General features: G+C 38.1%; 1 protein-coding gene across 4 annotated transcripts in view; it reads right to left on the reverse strand.

Moving 5' to 3' along the window:
* Positions 1-19,101, reverse strand: part of Osbpl1a (oxysterol binding protein like 1A) — a 215,194-nt gene that overhangs the window by 189,934 nt on the left and 6,159 nt on the right. For 3 of the 4 annotated variants that reach the window (XM_047526381.1, XM_047526379.1, XM_047526380.1), the window contains exons 2-4: positions 12,772-12,894; positions 5,367-5,452; positions 4,506-4,580 (exon numbers count right to left, since the gene is read on the reverse strand). In XM_047526381.1, the coding sequence (XP_047382337.1) occupies positions 4,506-4,580; positions 5,367-5,452; positions 12,772-12,892 (282 nt within the window). In that variant the 5' untranslated portion in view covers positions 12,893-12,894. Of the gene's footprint in view, positions 1-4,505; positions 4,581-5,366; positions 5,453-12,771; positions 12,895-19,101 lie in introns of those variants that run through there. The other variant, XM_047526382.1, reaches the window with a different exon arrangement.

Below are 19,101 nucleotides of genomic sequence, written 5' to 3' on the forward strand. Positions count from 1 at the left end.
TCTCGCTAAGTTGTTGAGGCTGGTCTTGAACTTGTAATTCTGCTGCCTCAGCCTCCCAAGTAGCTGTGAATACAGGACTGAGCCACTGCATCCAGTTAATCATGCTTAATTATTAAGCACATAAATTTTTTTTAAAAAACTGCCTTAGTTCTTTTTTTTCCCATAACTTTATTTAGTTTTGTATGTGGTGCTAAGGATCAATTCCAGTGCTCACATGTGCTAGGCAAGTGCTCAACCACTGAGCCACAATCCCATCCCTAAGCACATAAATTTTCAAGCATTTTTATATGACACAAAACATTTAGCCTGAGCTGAATATTATCTTCAGATACAACAGATAAAAAAACACATACTAACACAACAAACTAAGGCCCAATTTAGTATGGTCTCCTGTTCAAAGTACCAGAGTAACAGAAATAGCCAAATAAGAGCCAAGCGTTTTTAATGAATTGCTTTGATCCATGTAATCACAGAGATGGGTAAACTTGTAGTAAACTTGTAGTAAACTGTAGTAAACTTGCAGAGAAGACAAAAAATGAATTGCGCTAAATCCTTAAGAACAAGATTATACTCAAGCTAGCAGGAAAGTTAAAACACACAGGACAGTAACTCTAATGTCAAGGTATAAGGTGAAGGAAAATATTATGTGTCCAGGAAATCTGGAAAAGCACAGCTTCTTTCCAACTGCAAGAAGTCAGAAAAAATTTATGGCAATTGTGCTTGGGTTATACTATTTAAAAAAATGGGTATGTATGGTAGATAGATGGCACTAAAACATTCTGCAGTCCACAGAAAAGGATGAGAAGTTCAAGGCCATTAAGGGAAATGGCAAGTAGTTCACATACGGGTTAAGCAAGTTAATCTGCAGTTCACTTTTGAAACCTGAGTTGAGCATAGCAATTAATCTACATTTATTGTTAGTTGTTTTATTATAAGAAGTACCATTTTCTCACCTTAGTAAGACTTCTTATCTGATTCACAAGTATCAACTTAGGGATAGGCTGGAAATGACGTGAAATTTACTAATTCAAAGATACTCAGGCCAGGTGTGGTAACACATTCCTGTAATTCCAGCAACTTGGGAGGCTGAGGCAGGAGGATGACAAGTTTGAAGTCAGTTTCAGCAACCAAGGGAGGCCCTAAGTAACTTAGCAAGACTGTTATGGTTTAGATGTGCCCCCCAAAAGCTCATGTGTGAGACAAAGCAAGGAAGTTTAGAGGTGAACTAATTGGGTTATGAGCATCTTAACCTACCTCATCAGTGAATTACTCTTCTGATAGGGATTAAGTGGGTGGTGACTAGGCAGGTAGGGTGTGACTAGAGGAGGTGGGTTACTGGAGGTGGGTCCTTGGGGTTTATATTTTGTCTGTGAGGATGCTCTCTCTCTGCTTCCTGATCATCATGTCCTGAGCTGCTTTCCTCCACCACACTCTTCCCACTGTGATGTTTTGCCTCATCTTGAGCCCCAGGAAGAGAGCCAGTGGTCTGTGATCACAGCAATGAAAATATTGACTAAAACAGAGACCCTGTCTCCAAATAAAAAATAAAAAGGGCTGGGGGTATAGCTCAGTGGTTAAGCACCCCTGGGTTCAACACACACACACACATACACACACACACACACACACACACGCAAAAAAAAGCACCTTAGAATATACTTACTGGGTCAATGCAAGATAATTTATAAAAAATTAGTTAAATCTAGTCATTAGAATAATGAAAAGTGAAGCAAAATCATAATATTCATTCTGTAGCTTGTAATGAAATACATAAACCTTTCAATTATGTGATTATAAAATATTCTTTAGGAAATGGGCATGGTGGTGCGTGCCTGTAATCCCAGCAACCTAGGAGGCTAAGGCAGGAGAATCGCAAGTTCAAGGCCAGACTCAGCAACTTAGCAAGGCCCTAAGCAACTTAGTGAGATCCTGTCTCAAAAGAAAAAAAATTCAGAAGGGTGGGAACACGGTCCAGTGGTTAAACAACCCTGGGTTAAATCCCCAGTACCAAAAATAAATAAATAATCTTTAGGGATCATGTTGGACAATAGTCAATTATCAGAGTAAACAAATATACTATCTCATAGTTGATTTACTACATCATTTAAATAATCAGAAAAATCACAAAAATGGAGTGAAACAACTTTTGGTTGTGGTGGCATTTAGAGCTGCTCAGAGGACTGTTATCCTGAAAAATGAGTATAAAAAAGGCAAAATTATCAAGTCTAAGCATATCTGTAGTGCTGGATAGCCACTAAAGAAACTATAAACCAAGAAAAGCAGTTATTCCACAGGAACTGCTAGAACTTAGGTAGAACATCAGGAGTCATTAGCTTTCTAGCCACAGGCAGTTAACTCTTCCCCACTTGCCCAAAGATGTTTGCCCAGGGAAGGGCTGGCAGTGACAGCCAGTAGCTTTCCTGCCAAACAGAACCGACTTGATTTGAAACAAAAGGCAAAAACCTAAACCAAGAGACATTAGGAGTAAAAGTAGCAAACTCCATAGGAAACAAATGGGAAAACCTGAATAACTGGTAGCATGGGTTGCTTTCCCCATTAGAGTGCAAAGGATTCTATTGTAACAAATTACACAAACTTGCTGGTTTAAAACAACAGGAATTTACTATCCACACTTCTGTATTTAAAAAACCTGAAATGGTGCTAATCGGGTAAAATCAAGGTATTGCTGGTTCTTTCCAGAGGCTCTGTGGGGGGATTTGTTTCCTTGCTTTTCCACCCTCTGGTGGCCATCAGCATTCCTTGCTTGATTCGTAGCCCCTTCCTCCACTGCATCTAACTGGCCACATCTCCAATTCTGACTCCTCTTTTGCCTCCCTCTTGAACTTCTACGAATTTCTGTGATTATACTAAATAACCCATAATAATCTTCCTATCTGAAGATTAGCCAACTAGCAACCTTGATGCTATCTGCAACTTTAATTTCCCCTTGCCACATGACTGAACATATTCACAAATCTCAGGCATTAAGATATGGACATCTTTGGGTACCATTACTCTGCTTCCTATATAGACAAAAGAGCCTGATATCTAACAGGGAGATCTTAGAAAAGAAAGAACCAGAGGAGGAGTAGGTTAGATTCACACACACACACACACTCAGCTGTTAGGAAACATCACTCATGTGCAGGAGAAATAAGAGAGCACTCTTCAGAAATTCAGAGCAGAGGCAGAACTGGGAAATGCCTTAACTCTGAAAGCATTCTCCAGGCTAAAAACAGGCCCACAGTCAGAAAGTTTGAGTTACCTATGGGACTGAGCATTTGAGATCATTAGTACCCAAACACTGGCTGACCACTAAGCTATGTCGATGCAGGGGTGCTGGAAAACCATGTTAACATATTAAAATATACTATCTGAGCAGAGATATCAGCAGGCTAGATGCATTCCAAATTCCACAGATTAGGGTCAGGTCAATTTTTAACAAAAGCAATGAAAGATCTTTATGCTCCCAAAGAAACTTTCTGGGGATAGACATTTAGAATATGTCAACAATGCTGAGAAAAATTAAAGATCTAAAAAATAAATGAAGAAGCATTTCAGGTTCATAGACTAGCAGACTCAAAATTGTGAAAATGGCAAATCTCCCTAAACCAATCTATAGATTCAAGTAGATATTAAAATTCCAGTAGGCATTTTTGTAGAAACTGACAATTCTAAAATGTATATGGAAATACAAAGGACTGAAGTAGTCAAAATAATTTTTAAAAACAAGACCACTGCTGGAGAATTTATAATAACACCTGACATCAAAATAATTATAAAGTTACTGCAATAAACTGATGTTAGGACAGACATAGAGATCAAGGAAGAGAATAGGAAAAACAGAAATAAAGCCTTACATTATGATTAATTAATTTTCAACAAAGTGAAAAGTTGGTCCTTTCAATACATGAAGAACAGATAACAAAAAGTGGTGTATCTGTTCGATGGAATATCATTCATACACAAAGAGGGACAAACTACTGACACATGCTACAATATTATGATCCTCAACCACATTATGCTCAATTAAAGAAGCCAGACAAGTCCATGATTTGTAAGAAATCTTGAGGTAAGGCAAATATCTAAAGATAAAACAAATGAATACTGTATAACTGAATTATGACAATGACTGTACATCTGTGCAAATGTACTATAAATTATTCAAATGTACACTTATAGTATGGAATTTTATGCAATGTAAATTATACCTTTGAAGAAGCTATTTTTACAAAAAAAGAACAATCAGGAGTTCCCCATTGCTGGGGTACACAGGCAGAGGCTAAGCAACCTTCTATCAAGGATAGCATAGGGGTTCGATGATCTTAGCATTTGACGGCATTGTCCAACTCAAGGTTTTGTACACCTTTGCCCAATACAGTCAGCCTATACATTTTCTAATGACTTTTTCCAGTTGCTGAGCAAATGGTTATAACAGAGAAAATAGTGGTGTCTGCTCTTCCAAATATTTCACTTGTAAACACTGAAATTAGAACTTTTTTCACCTTTCGTCCTGTAAAAGCAGCTCGATGAAGTGGCGTGTCTCCCATGTCATTTAATACATTCACTTCTGCACCAGCCTAGTAAACATGAAAACTTTAAATACCTTTCACGTGTCAAGAAATAGAAAAAAGTGAAATTAATTTTTAGAAATACATCAAATATTTCAAAATTAGAGTAATTCCTAATATTGTTCGGTTGTCACTACTAAAACTAAATTCAATTCATAGTAAAAGTAAACAGTAAGGTTCCTGAATGGTAAAAGTCTAACAGAGAAGTAGAACAGAAAAAATCTATCCATCTTTAAAAATCTATCCATCTTCACTCTACTTTAGAAGCAGCCATACTGGGAAAACTGTCTCCAAATGTAGTACTACTTCCTCCACCATGAAGGTACTAAGTTTTCAGATTTTAAAAAAAAGTCCCCATTAATTGTACAGAATAAGATACAATCCAATTTCAAAAACATTCATATGTGAAAAATTGTTCAGAGAATTGAGAAATATGAGGTCTCAAATCTCATTAAGTACAGTGCTAAGAGATTCTGACATTATTTTTTAATGTGGGATGCGCTTTGGTTATTTTTTCAACTTGTCATGCTTATAAAACTGAAAATTATATCTTCATTAATTAATATGCCTGCTTTGCCACTTTAAAAAGTCAATAATGTAAAAATCAAATTATTAAAATAACTGAATTTTAATTAATCAAGCTAACCTAATTCATGTTTTTAGTAAAGAAAACTGTCTTTTAATGATGAGCTATTGCTTTAATAAGCTATTATGGTTCAGTTGGCTTTTCTAAGATTTTTATCCTATAATTTCCATAATAATTATTCATTATAGTCATTAAAAAATTAAATAGACCTTCAACAGATCCTGGACCACTTGTCTATGTCCAAAATAGCATGCCAGATGAAGAGGTGTCCAGCCCAAATTAGACTTACTTCTTCCTAAAAATGGAAAGAGATTTTTATTAGATGTTATTTGGGTAGTTTTACAACAAAGTGAATTTCTGCCTATCAAGAGAATGCAAAGATGGGAACTCACAAGACAGATGAGTGCCACCTTTTTGACTTAATATTCTTTTTTTTTTTTTTAATATTCTTATGGTTTAGATCTCAAATGTCCCCCCCAAACTCATTGAAGGCTTGGTCCTTAATGCAGCAATGCTCAGAGGTGGGGCCTTTCGAAGGTGAGGTCATGAGGGCTCTGACATTATGAATAAATTAATCCATTTATGGATTCATAGCATAATGAGTTTGGGGGGAAGGGCTGTACTATAAAAGTGAGCTCTTTCTCTTCCCTACCTGGCCACCATGAGATAAGCAGTTTTGCTCCTCCAGGTGCTACCTGCCATGACAATCTGCCTCATCACAGGCCCAGAAACAACAGAGCCAAGTGACTGTGGACTAAAACCTCTGAAACATGAACCAAAACAAACCTTTCCTCTTCTTAAGCTGTTCATTCAGGTACTCTGTCACAGTGACAGATTAATACACTCCTCAAAGGGCCCAGTGGGAGACACAATGGGCTTACATGAACTACATGATCCCTAGAGTTTGTTGGATCTGGAGTTGAGTCTTTATCTTATCATCTAGCAAAGACTTGGTTCTCCTCACATAACATTTCATGATAAGCAACTCTCTTTGAAAACCTGTACCACTTAAGGAGGGTGAACAGAGGAGCCAAAGGCAGCGCAGAGCCACTCTGAAAACCTGCACCATATGTGGAATCCTGCAGCATGTGGAACACTGTTAGTTCTCTGACTTCAGATAAAAACTCAGTTAATGAGAATATTGGGCTACCAGAGTGCTAGAGTCCAACTAGAAAATCAGAACCAAAGTTAAACGTAATGAAATGTCAGATACTAGCAGCAGAGCTGAAGAGAAGTATAACACAAGTGAATGTTATAAAAACTAAAGCTATATAATTCAATTCAGGAAAAAAAAAAAAAAAAAAAGATAAAGGGTACTACAGCTTAGAGCTGAGATAGCTCCAAAAGCTTACCAGAATTTTAAATCAGGTTGCAAAGAATACAGCCTGATCAAATTCCCAAAGCCTACCACCCTGGAGGGTCCATCACAGCCCAGAATCCACTGCTCCCATGGAATTATTCCCGAGGACAAGCCTGTGGTTTAATGGTCAAAGTGGACCAAACGACCTTGCCTACGTTACACACAGCTCTCAGCTCCTGGACATCAGATTCTGAACCAACGGAATCTTCAGCAACCAACTTTGGAGTATCCACATCAGGCCCCAAACACATGCCTACCCGCCCAACACACACACACACACACACACACGCACACACGCACACACAGAGGCACGGAGGACTGCAGCTGCCATAAGCGTGCCTGTGAGTGTCTGCCATTTACCCAAACTGCTCAATCTGTTTCCTTTCACCTGTGTGCCCCATGGAACATCTAATTACCCAGTCAATAAATCCCAGAGCCTCAGAAGAGTTCAGTGAACATTTCTTTTGCCTACTGTTTGTAAAAGAAACCTAGATCTTCCTAACAATGACCCCCCTTTATTCTTCAGGTGGAGGCCCCCATTCCCACTTTTTGATGTGTATAAACCTCCACATCAAAAAACCACTGCCGTCTGTGGTCAATGACTTTGCCACTCATGTTACAAGCCCTCTGAGCCATAGCTCCCCTCAAATGCGTCCTCTGAGGCCACCACCTGCCAGCCTTCTAGTGACTTATCCTAACTACACAACTTTGGGCAGCAGTCTCTCTCCTTACCATCTTGGGGTACCTATAGCCTACTCAAGTACACTGGCTTCTCAGTTCCCCTCATTTCTCACAAACTGTGCTGCTCAGTGTCACATACCCATTGCCAAAGCCAAAACTTGGTCACCGTTATAAACACAAACACCCAACCTGCCAGCTTGCTCACAGGTTTACCCACACACTTGTTCTCTTGTTCTTCTATTTAATCAGCTCCTCAGCCCTTTAATCATTTTTCATGCACATAAATAACCCCCATAGTGACTTCAATAAATCTGATGTGTATTCCTTGATCCTTTTATTCCCCCAGCACTGGGAATTGAACCAGGGCCTCACAAGTGCTTAAGCAAGGGTACTACCACTGAGCTCCATACCCAACCCTTAGTTTTATTTCAAGACAAGATCTGACCAACTTGCCTAGGCTGCCCTCAATTTGTGATCCTCTGCCTCAGTCTCCCAAGTATTGGAATCACAAGTATGTGCCACGGTACCTGGCAACTTACTTTATTTCCAGTACTGGGTATCGAACCCAGGGGCACTCTACCACTGAATTATATCCCCAGCCCATTTTTAATTTTGAGACCAGGTCTTACTAAGTTGCTTAGCTTGGCCTCAAACTTGTGATCCTCCTGCCTCATCCTCCCAAGTAGCTGGGTTTTTAGGCATGCCCTACCACACCTGTCAATATTTTTTAAATTCATATCCTTGCTTCACTATCTTTGTCACAGCAACCTAGAAAAACCACAAAATATGATAAAACATAGTAGCTCAGTTTCTCTATAACCACACCCAGGTTGCTAATCAAGAGTAAAGAAAAAAATAATAAAACCTTATTGATTTATGGCAGCATGAGATCAGTATCCCACATTTCGGCTAGTTGAACCTCATAATGCCCTCTTCAGCTGTCTCTCCTACATTCCATAACAAGTATTTCAATCTATTACTATTCTCAAGTTTCCTCTGCAGGCATCTCAACCCTTAGCAATGACATCATCTTTCAGTTTCACAGTAAAAATAGTAGCTTTTATAGAACTTTTTGGGCTTCCCAGCAACAAAGTTACCATCCTACCTCTATCTACATGTAATTCCACCATTCTTCCTTCCTGATGTTAAAGACTAATCATTCTTTCTAGATCCCATCCCTTCCTGCTTCTCAGGTACTTTCCCCCAACCCCTATTTTTTTAAATATTTAGTTGTAGATGGACACAATGTCTTCATTTAATTATTTTTTTAATGTGGTACCGAGAATCAAACCCAGTGCCTCACACATGCTAGGCAGTGCTCTACCACTGAGCCACAACCCCAGCCACCCATCCCTGTTTTTAATCTTTCCCTCTTTGGTTGCTCATAGGAAGGAGCAAGTGTAGCCTTTCACATCTAACAAACAAAAACAAACCTCCCTGATTCAAAGCTCCCTACCAACCATCCTCCTCCTCACTCTTCCTTCCTGTTTCCACTTTTCACTTTGCTCTTTCCACCCCATTCCTTCCAATCAAGTACCCATCCACTGAAGAATATGTTCATCTCCCACCATGTCATTTACTCTATGCTCGACCTTTACCAAAAGCACTGACACCAAATCTCAAGGGCTCTTTTCTGCTGTCACCTTGCTAGCATCAAAGAGGATGAATGGTCCTCCCTGGTTGCCACAGCCCTGCACTCTATAGTCTCACATCTCTGGAACTTTCTCCAAGTGGGAAGCTCTAGTTTTCTCTAATACGTTCATTACTGGCAACTTCAAAAATGGTATTTCCTGGCCCTCTCCAACTACATTGTTTACATGCCGTTGACTTAAAAAAACAGATTTCCACTTCCAAGTCTCAGACACCTTCCAGGTGCATGATGCAAAAGTTCCTCAGGCTCAGAAAATACAAAGCTGAGCTCATTCTTCATTCCATGTATTCACATCCACACACAAACACTACCCATTCCCCTTCTCACTTATTTTCACAACTGTCTGCCTACCATTCACCTAATTATTCATGGCAGATATCAGCATCACCCTTGCTGCTTTCTCCTGTTCATCCCCCATACTCAATTAGTTCTATCAATTCTACCTCCTAAATATTAATGTTACATATACTTTCCTCCATTCCCCCTGCTTCTGTCCTATCTACCCACAAGTAGCTCCTCTATTTTACTATAACAGCCTCTGAATTGATCTCTTCACGTCTAGTGTTTCCAAGTGGGATTCTGTATCCAAAAATTCAATTTTTAAAATTGTAATTATTCTTAAAATACTTCAAACATTTTTTGATGGGCCTTTATTTTATTTATTTATATGTGGTGCTGTGAATCAAACCCAGTGCCCCATGCATGCTAGGCAAGCACTCCACCACTGAGTCACAAACCCAGCCCTCTAACATTTTTTATAATTAGTTATCCTAGTATTTTTAAAATGTTTAAAATGTCAGAATAAGAAGCATTTACAAAGAATAGAACCCTGTGTAGAATACTAACATGCTGGAAAACACCAGCAGACTTGATTGGATGATGTTCAGATACTTCACCTCTGAGCTCCTGGAAAAATGACAGCACTGTTCAGAAGCAGGTGTTGAAGCAGCCAACAGGAACCCTTTTTCTGCTACCAGGACTTATTTCTTGAAACCCCACTCATTTATATGAAGTATATAACATACACAAACATTAATATTTATTTTTATTTATAAGACTGACTCATTTCAGCAACAGACAGAACCATGAGCACATACTTATAATAAGGGAACAGCTGTATGCAACACTAGTTAGAAATGTTCACCTTAACCTTCAATTCTGCCTGTCAAGGTTCCATTCTCTCACTTTCAACTTAAGATCAGTAGATTCCTTCCAACAGTAACATCTGTATGTTGATTGTTAAGCTTTAAATTTTATAGAATATACTAATTTGTACCATTTCCTAATATCTTAGGATTTGGATATATAAGAAAATCAAAAAATGCTAGGAAGGAACTCCCAAAGGGAAACATTTCTACATCCAGTCTTACCCATTTTCTTCAGTAAGAGAACTGCACATCATCTGATTGTTACTCCTCTAAATAAACCCCTCAAACTGGCCTTTGGACAAAGGTTAACTGATGAAATTTTGAAAAAACCATTAAAACTTATCTCTCAGTTTTACCTAAGTAGGTGGCTTTCCACTAATTGGCATGAGGAAACTATGGATGGGTGAGGAGAGTAGACAGTAAAGGATCACTGAGGATTATTAAACATTTTTAGCATTAAAAATAAACTGGGTTCTATGATGCATGCCTGTAATCTCAGCTATTAGGGAGGTTGGTGGGGTAGGGATCTTGCATTTGAAGTCAGCTTAGGCAAGTTAGGGAGATTCCATCTCAAAAAACAAAGAGAGAAAAAGAAAAAAATTCTGAGGTAAAGACTTAGCATCAGTCTCTGCTGAAGGATGCAAAGAAATTTTAAAATTACTTTGGCCAACTCGGACTACAGTTTCTAGACAATTCAGATCATGGTTTCCTCCCAGCTGAGGGTGAAGCCAGGTTTGCTGCTCTAGGAAGGAGGAGAATCTATGAGAAAGGATGAAAACATCCATAAATCCATCTGAAGACAGTCTTCCCTGGGACAGGAAGTGGGGATGGGAGAAGATGATAAAATAAGTAGGGTGTGAGATAAACTGAGAAGATTTTGAGAACAGGTTGTACCTGAGTGTAAGGAAAAGATCCCTAGCAGGCTACCTATCTTAGCACCCACCTGCAAGATGGCCATATCAAAGCAACCTCTGTAATGCATGAAGAGGGAAGGCTAACTTTTGATTAAGCAAAGTTACCCTAGGCTCCCACATTTCAATACATTCCCACATGATACTTTTCCAAGAGTGGACTAGGAGTACAATGGTTAATTTTGGTTTTCAACTTGAGTAGACTGAAGGATGCCTACAAAATCCATAAAACTTACTTCTGGATAGATCTGTGGAGGTGTTTCCAGAAAAGACTGGCATGTGGGTCAGTGGACTGAGTGGTTCACTCCAATAACTAGAGACCCAGATGAAACAAAAAAAAAAAAGAGAAGAAGGAAAGCCCTCAAGAGTGCAACCCTTTTGAGATGGTGCATGGTGGAGCAGATTCTTCAACCCTGGACTTGCACCAGTAGTTCTCTAGGGGACTTTCAGGTCTTAAGTCTTGGACTCAGGTTGAATCACTGGTCTCTCTCTCTCCTAGTACTGAAGCTATCAGTTTCTTGGACTGAGCAGCTTCTATTTTCTGGCCCTCCAGTCTGCAGACAGCCATTGTAGGACTATTCAGCCTCTGATCATAGAAGCTAACCCAATAAATCCCCCCTTATAATTACACATATTCTATTGGTCTTGTTTCTTTGAAGAGGAGTGTGGCTGAGTTTAATACAATGAAGATGTGACAAAAAGAGGCTCAGGGTGATATAAAGTCAAGGATGACCCAGGTAAGTCTATAGAGAGAGCCAAGGAACCACCTGTATTATATGACAGATGGAGAGATCCAAGTTCAGCTTTATAGCTAAGCTTTGCTTCAGCTACAAATGCTTAAGAAGCACTAAAACAAGGGTCAATGCAGAACCAAAGGCTACCTCATGAATTTGAAGACATCTGTCTCCACTGCACAAATATAGAGTAAGGTCCACCTTCACACTTTAAAAGTCAATTCAGGAGAGACACTGGGAAGGGAGAAACAGGTGTTTATCAAAAGGGCTACTTAAACCAAAGTACCCCAAAGTTAACTTTTAGTCCTTCTACCTCACCCCCATAATGTAAAAGGGCTTGTTAAAATGCCAAACCATTTTAGAGAATAAATTCTATTTCTCTGCACCTCTGAGTACAAGGCTGTAATGTATTTGCAACCTTGCTACAAAATGCACATTATGATCTGGCTGCTACTTACTGATATAGCTTTATCTCCTGTGGGCTCTTGCCATGTACACTATCTCTCAACTCAGATCTTGGCACATCTGTGTCTTTTGCCTTGAAACCCTTTTCTTCTTTATCTTCACCTGGTTGATTCCTACACACTCTTAGAACCACTTACTCTAAGAAGCTAACCTTTCAAGTTCAAATTACATACCTCTCTTCTGGGACCCGAAAGCACCCACACTTACACATACTGTAATGCAATACTGGCACCTACATTATCAATATTCTGTAATGTAATCTAGTCTGACTTATTTAGTAGACCAGTCTCAATGAGGGAAGTGATCCCGTCTGTCTCTTCATCACTATCTCCAAAGATCTTAGATGCTGAACACACAGAAATCATTCAGACCTACTGGCTCAACTATAGTATCTACAAGAAGAAAAACAGTTATCAGAAAATGCATGATATGGACTCAACTTTGGCGCCTATAAGGTTTAGGATCCATAAAAATTTTAAGAATGGATCTCAATTCTTCTGGCTTAGAGGGAACTGGAAATACATTTCACTCAATTTTGCAGAGGATCTTCCAAGGATAAGAGATAAAGATTCATCACATGCAAGATCAGAAAGAATAGAGTTAAGTATATGATAGAATAATATGGATTCCCAAGAGAATATTGAGAAATCCAGTGAAAGCTCACCTTTGCAGTTAATGTCAGCAATTACTTCATTCCTCTCCATGGATTCTAACAGCTGTCTTACTTCTTCAGTGTTGCCATTTCTGGCATGATGGAGAAGCTGTTGTTCTGCTTCTGTGTTCATTTCTAGTTTAAAGAGATAATATTGCTATTATCTAAGAACATAATTAGTTTTGGGATGTTACCTGCTAATACAGAAAAGGGAAAGCATCATCCTCATTTTGCCACTAATAACAGACACAATGAATTGTGTGGCAGGACCACAACCTGGGCTTTTGTATTATTATCAAAGAAGTATATTACGCATTTAGGCAAGTTTCTTAAAGTCTCAAAGCCTTACTTTCCTCATCTGCAAAATTCAATTAACCTCATGAACTATTATAACATTATATATATACAAAAATATTCAAATATGTAAAAAGCTAAAATAAACAGTTATTATTACTGCATTAATAACCAGATACACAGTTAAAATATGACCAGTCACATAAAAATATTGTGATACAAATGCAAATTAACACTCCAAAACTCTGCAAAAAAATCATGAATAGTACAAATGGAGATAAGGACTCTGGAATGGTTATACTTAATTTTTTTTCTATTTTCTTACCAAACCCCAAACTAAACACAGACCCATAACCAAATTTAAAACCTATCAGAATGAGTAAATCTTATGAACAGCAATTTCCAGAATAAATCAAATTTCTTACTAATAATCAAATAAATACATATTAAACACAAATGATATTTGTTATCCACCAGATTAGCAAGAGTAAAAAAAATTACAATACTGGCATGCATAGGAAATGTGCACACCTATAAACTGCTAGTATGAATAGAAATGCATTGTGGGGGAGAGGCAACAATTTAGTGATTATCAACAAACTTCAAAATGCAAGTCATCCCACTTACTCTGTCTAGGCAACTCTATTTCTAGGAATCTATCCTACAAAATACACCAGATTATTTTATAAGCATGTTCATAAAGACTGCATTACTTACTATAGTGAAAAAGTTAGAAACAACCCATGTCTAACAACAGAACCAGTTAAAAACAAACAAAAAAATCTCCTATGTAGGCCCAAAAGAGATGGCTTCTAGGCTAGAGGATGGATGACAAATATTGAAGACATGGCTTCAAAAAAAGTAGCCTATAAAGAGTTAACAGCAGGACCCCCAACATTTCTAATGCTGGAAAGTCAAGCACTTCACTTCACCAGACTTAACTCATTATACTCCCTAAAGGAAAATACATTTCAAGGAGAAAGTTAGCAGGAGCCCCCAGGTAATGTCCAAGCAGGGATGAACCTTGAGGTGAAGTTGGTGGTCAAAAGGGCCCACCTAATGGCCAGTCACAGTAATGGACATCTGTAATTTCAGCAGCTGAGGAGGCTAAAGCAGGAGGACTCCAAATTCAGTCAGCCTCAGCGACGGAGTGAGATCATAAACAACTTAGCAAGACCCTATCTCAAAATTAAACAAATAAATAAATAGGCTCACCTACTTTTTAAGTTTTCAATCAGTTTTCTAGTTCCCTACTCTTAGATAAGGGCCCATGACCAAGGTCAAGATAACCCAATAAAGTATCAAAAACTTGAAGAAACCAGAACCAAACAAAAAAGAAAAGGTACCTAGAGAAGACAAATTATTCAGAGAAAAAGTTAAAAATTGAAAATTAATATCTTTAGAGAATGAAAGATCTTTTATCCTGTAACAACAAAAAAATTATTCTTAAAACTGTAGGGAAAAAAGAACATTGTTAATTTAAAATAGTGAAAATAAAAGCTCAGTGAAAATTGAAAAATAAGCTTGTGAATACCCCCTGTAAAATACAGCTGTGAAGAAAACAGGGAAGAAAAAAAAAAGATAATCAAGAGGACTAGTCAATCAGGAGGTAGAACAGCCAAATGACAGAAGTTTGAGAAAAAGAAATCACAGAAATCAGAGAGACAAAATAATTCAGAAAAACTTTATAACACTGCAGAATCTACCGAGAACCCAAAACTTCTGGAAAATTTCTGTTTCTACAGACAAAAGAAAGCCCACTAAAGCATACCATCATGAAATTTTAGAATTTTTATGACAAAGAAGATTCTATAAGCTTCTAGGGAAAAGGACAAAATTTATTTCTCATTGCCCAATTTCTCAGGGTACTAATGGAGGATATTCACAAAACAAGAAAGGGGAAGACATGGGATACAGGAAATAATAAAGGGAATTCCAGAGTAAAATGAAATATTGAAATGCAGTTGTGTGCCTGGCCTAGATTTTATCCATACTTGCTGCGTGAGTCACAAGCAAACTTACAGGTTCTACACATTTTGCTGCCAAGAATTATTATTACACCCCTCAGAAGGGCTCTGTTCTACCTATACCTGAGAACCAGGGGTTGGCCTGTATGCTCAGAAGCAGCCTTCTTCCCTTACAAATTCCTGCCAACCAGAGGCCAAGATCTGTTCCCTGCTACAACCCTAATAAATAACCACACTGGAAGGCCTGTTCATTGACTTCCTTTGAAAAAGTTCTTTGAAGTCTCTGGGCAGACAAAACAGACTCTCAACCAAGACTTATTTTCAAAGAAAATTTTCCTGAGAAACTTTTTTTTTTTTTTGGTACCAGGGATTAAACCCAGAGGCACCTTACCACTGGGCACATCCCCAGCCCTTTTTATTGTCTCATTTTCAGACAGGGTCTCAAGTTGCTGAGGGCCCTGATAAAATGCTGAAGCTGGCTGAAACTTGAAATCCTCCTGCCTCACTCTCCTGAGCCACTGGCATTACAGGCCTGTGCCACCACACCTTGCTTCCTGAGAGACCTCTAACAGCAACCATAATGCTAATCAGCTTTTATAAATAATCCCCTCTGCATTCATTATTGCATACACTTATTAAAATAATGTTTGGGGGTTGGGATTGTGGCTCAGAGGTAGAGTGCTCGCCTAGCACATGTGAGGCACTGGGTTCAATCCTCAGCACCACATAAAGATAAATTAATAAAAGTATTGTGCCCATCTACAACTAAAATAATTTTTTTAAATAACATTTGATCAGTTTAAATTTTTAACAATACTTACACTAATTATAACATTATATATAAAACAAACCATCAAAGGTTCATCAATAAAGGTTCATTCCCATAACTGAATATAAAACCATTAAGAGTATCAAAAACTTCTAAAACTATGAAATTGCAATATATTGTTAAGTCAAACTGGTTCCAATTGTAGTAGAGATTATGTGGTATCATATAATCACTATATGTGCTCTAAATACTCAGAGAAAGAGTAGGAAAAGACATTAGGGTAACAGTGACTACTCTTTGTGGTGAAATTATCGGTGATAATGAGGGTTGTTCTTTTTCCCTTTGTAATGCTGAGGATGGCCCCCAGGGCTTTGCACATGCTAAACAAGCACTCTACCACTGGGCCGTACTCCCAGTCCTAAAAGTCTCTTTTTGATAATTTTCTAAATTTCCCACAACATAAAGGCATTTTGTTTGTTTGCCCTGGTCAGTTGGTTTTATTTATTTACTTATTTTAAAGGCATTTCTTTATAATAGGCAAGTATAAGTTACTGAAAAATTTAAAAATCTACATGTCTAAATAAATGCACATTTTATCACAGATGATTTTATATGTTTTCAGTCAAGTACATTAAACAAGAATTGAGTCTAGACTTGCTGGCATACTGCACAAGATTTCACTTCATACTCTTTTCATGCATTAAAGGATTAAACGATATTTGAAGTAAATATGTTTAAAACATACTAGAAGTATTTTATATTACCTTTGGATCCTCACCACACTAAGATGATATACTTTTAAGTTCTTCCATTTCTGCACAATAGGAAAAAGACAAATCTATCATCTAAACAACCCATTGTGATATATAAACCATGGCAATTGCTCAGAAATGCTGGTACTGCGATTAAAATTTATGTTTCTTGGCTATCTACTAAAGACAGGAGCTGATATAGGCAGGAATTACAATGATGGATAAGACAGTCCCTGCCCTCCTGAAACAGGGCAAACATGCAAATGATAACCACGACACGTATCAAACACTGCAATGTACAAGGGACAGTGACTGAATGGAGAAAAGGAGTCATTAGCTCTTTGCCTACGTTAGTTATGGAAGTCTTACAGAGAAAGTGAAATTTAAACTGATTCCTAAAGTCATTCACAAGTGTGCACAAGATTTGTAGCCTGCAAAACTAGATAGACAATATGGAGATTAACCAAGATATGAGATAGAAAAGACACAATTTTGGTTGTAATGAGTTTGAGATTCCTATGGGAAATGGAAATGTTCATTAAGAAATTGGTTAATAACAGCTTGAGGACAAGAGAGCGACTATAGGTTAAAATGTAAACAGTTGGGACTAGGGGTGTAGATCAGTGGTAGAGCACATGCTAGGCATGGGCAAGACCCTAGGTTTAATCCCCATCATTCAAAAAAACCACCAGGAAGAGTTATCATAGAGGGAAAAGGCCCTATATACTGGGAGAAGGCCAACATTTAGAGAGAAGGGGGACAGTGAACAGTGAAGGGGAGCTCACAAAGACTAAAGGTGGAGGGAGGGAGAGAAGAGGATATTATTAACATAAGAGAGGAAAGTACTTCCAGGGGTGTGAAAGTGAATGAAATGCCAAGAAAGGGCGTGAAGGAGGAAGCCTAACACTGCCTCGTGGTTCAGCAAATAGGCCATTGATGAAAAACTTTCAGTGGAAATGAGAGGCAGGGAAAAAAATTAATTCTGGTAAACTGAAGAGCGGGGAATAAAAAAGGAGAGGTACTAGTCCCCTTTAAAGTGACTTCCTTCTAAAGAGAAGGTGAGACTTCACTTTCAGGATGTTAGATGCCTGGGCATGTTCCCGGCTGTGGAGCCTGAACTAGAAGAGAGGAAAACCTTGGCATTCAAGAAAAAAGAGGGCTCAGGAGTCCAACATGACATCCACATGAAGCTGCAGCTCCCCTGTCAACATCAGGGTCACCTAATATCACGTGAGGAGATGAATCAGTAAACACTGAATTGAAGGTTACCACATTTTAGACATTGCTCTGACCTTTGATAACACACTGATAAATAAAACCATGCATTACGCTAGAAAAGCCCATATATGTTATGGGGAAAGTAAATGTTCAAATAAATTGCTTTCTACATTTCTGGAGAAAGATGTGACTTGCCCTCTCCATCCCCAATAGCACTCCATCCCTTTTATAAAACTCTTGGCATCTTACACTTGCCACAATGTCAGTCTTTGAGCGTTCCTGTGGTCATTTCTTTGGCTGTTCCTAGGTTAGACAGTAAACTAGACCAGAATAAATATCCTATGACTATTATGACCCCCATTATATCCCTAATATCTAACATGGCACCTAGAACACAGCAAGCAATCAAATATTAGTTAACCAGATGGATGTAGATGCAGTTCTTTGGAAACAAAGCAATCAAGTCTCCCCTTAAAACAAATTTATAAGGCTGGGGTTGTGGCTCAGTGGTAGCCCACTTTCCTAGCACGTGTGAGGCACAGGGTTCCATCCTCAGCACCACATAAAAATAAATAAAATAAAGGTGCCCGTCTACAACTAAAAGTATTTTTAAAAAATAAATAAAATGAACTTACATTATTTCTTAAAAATAGAACTAAGTTTATTTCTAATATGCTATAGGAAATAAAATCATACCAAAGGAGGGAGAACAGTTTAAAAATATACCCCCAGGTTGAGGATGTAGCTCAGTTGGTAGAGTGCTTGCCTCACAAGCACAAGGCTGGGTTCAATCCCCAGCACCACAAAAAAAAAAAAAAAAAAAAAAAAAAAAAAAAAAAACCAGAAAAAGTGAAAATATACTCCCAAGATTATTAGGATTGTAATTACTACTTTGCTTAATTTGATTTCACTTTATAAAGTTTTAATTTCTGTGACTAAAAGTAACATTAATTAAAAAATCAAATTTATGTTGAAAATATCTTTTAAAAGATTCTTGAAAATTATAAGAGTTTATTTCAGAAAAGTGCTTTGTCTCTGATATTTAAGCCCAAAGAAAAAGACAAGTTACCCCTTAATGCAGCCGTCAGAATGAATTTGTACTATATTCTATCAGTGAACATAGTTTTGGCTTTGTTTCATTGTTTTTTGAGGGAAGATCTATGTTACCCAGGTTAGTCTTGAACCCTGGTATCCTCCTGCCTCAGCCTCCAGGGTACTTGGACGAGAGATGACAGCTCTGGTGCCAGATTTTATTAGTGAACTCAAAGATATTTTTCAAGATTACAATTTGGGGATGGTTTTCAGCCACTCTTCACATCCATCCAATTCCAAGTTCTAATTT

This window comes from Sciurus carolinensis, chromosome 15 (assembly GCF_902686445.1).
Source record: "Sciurus carolinensis chromosome 15, mSciCar1.2, whole genome shotgun sequence".
NCBI classification, from domain to species: Eukaryota; Metazoa; Chordata; class Mammalia; order Rodentia; family Sciuridae; genus Sciurus; species Sciurus carolinensis.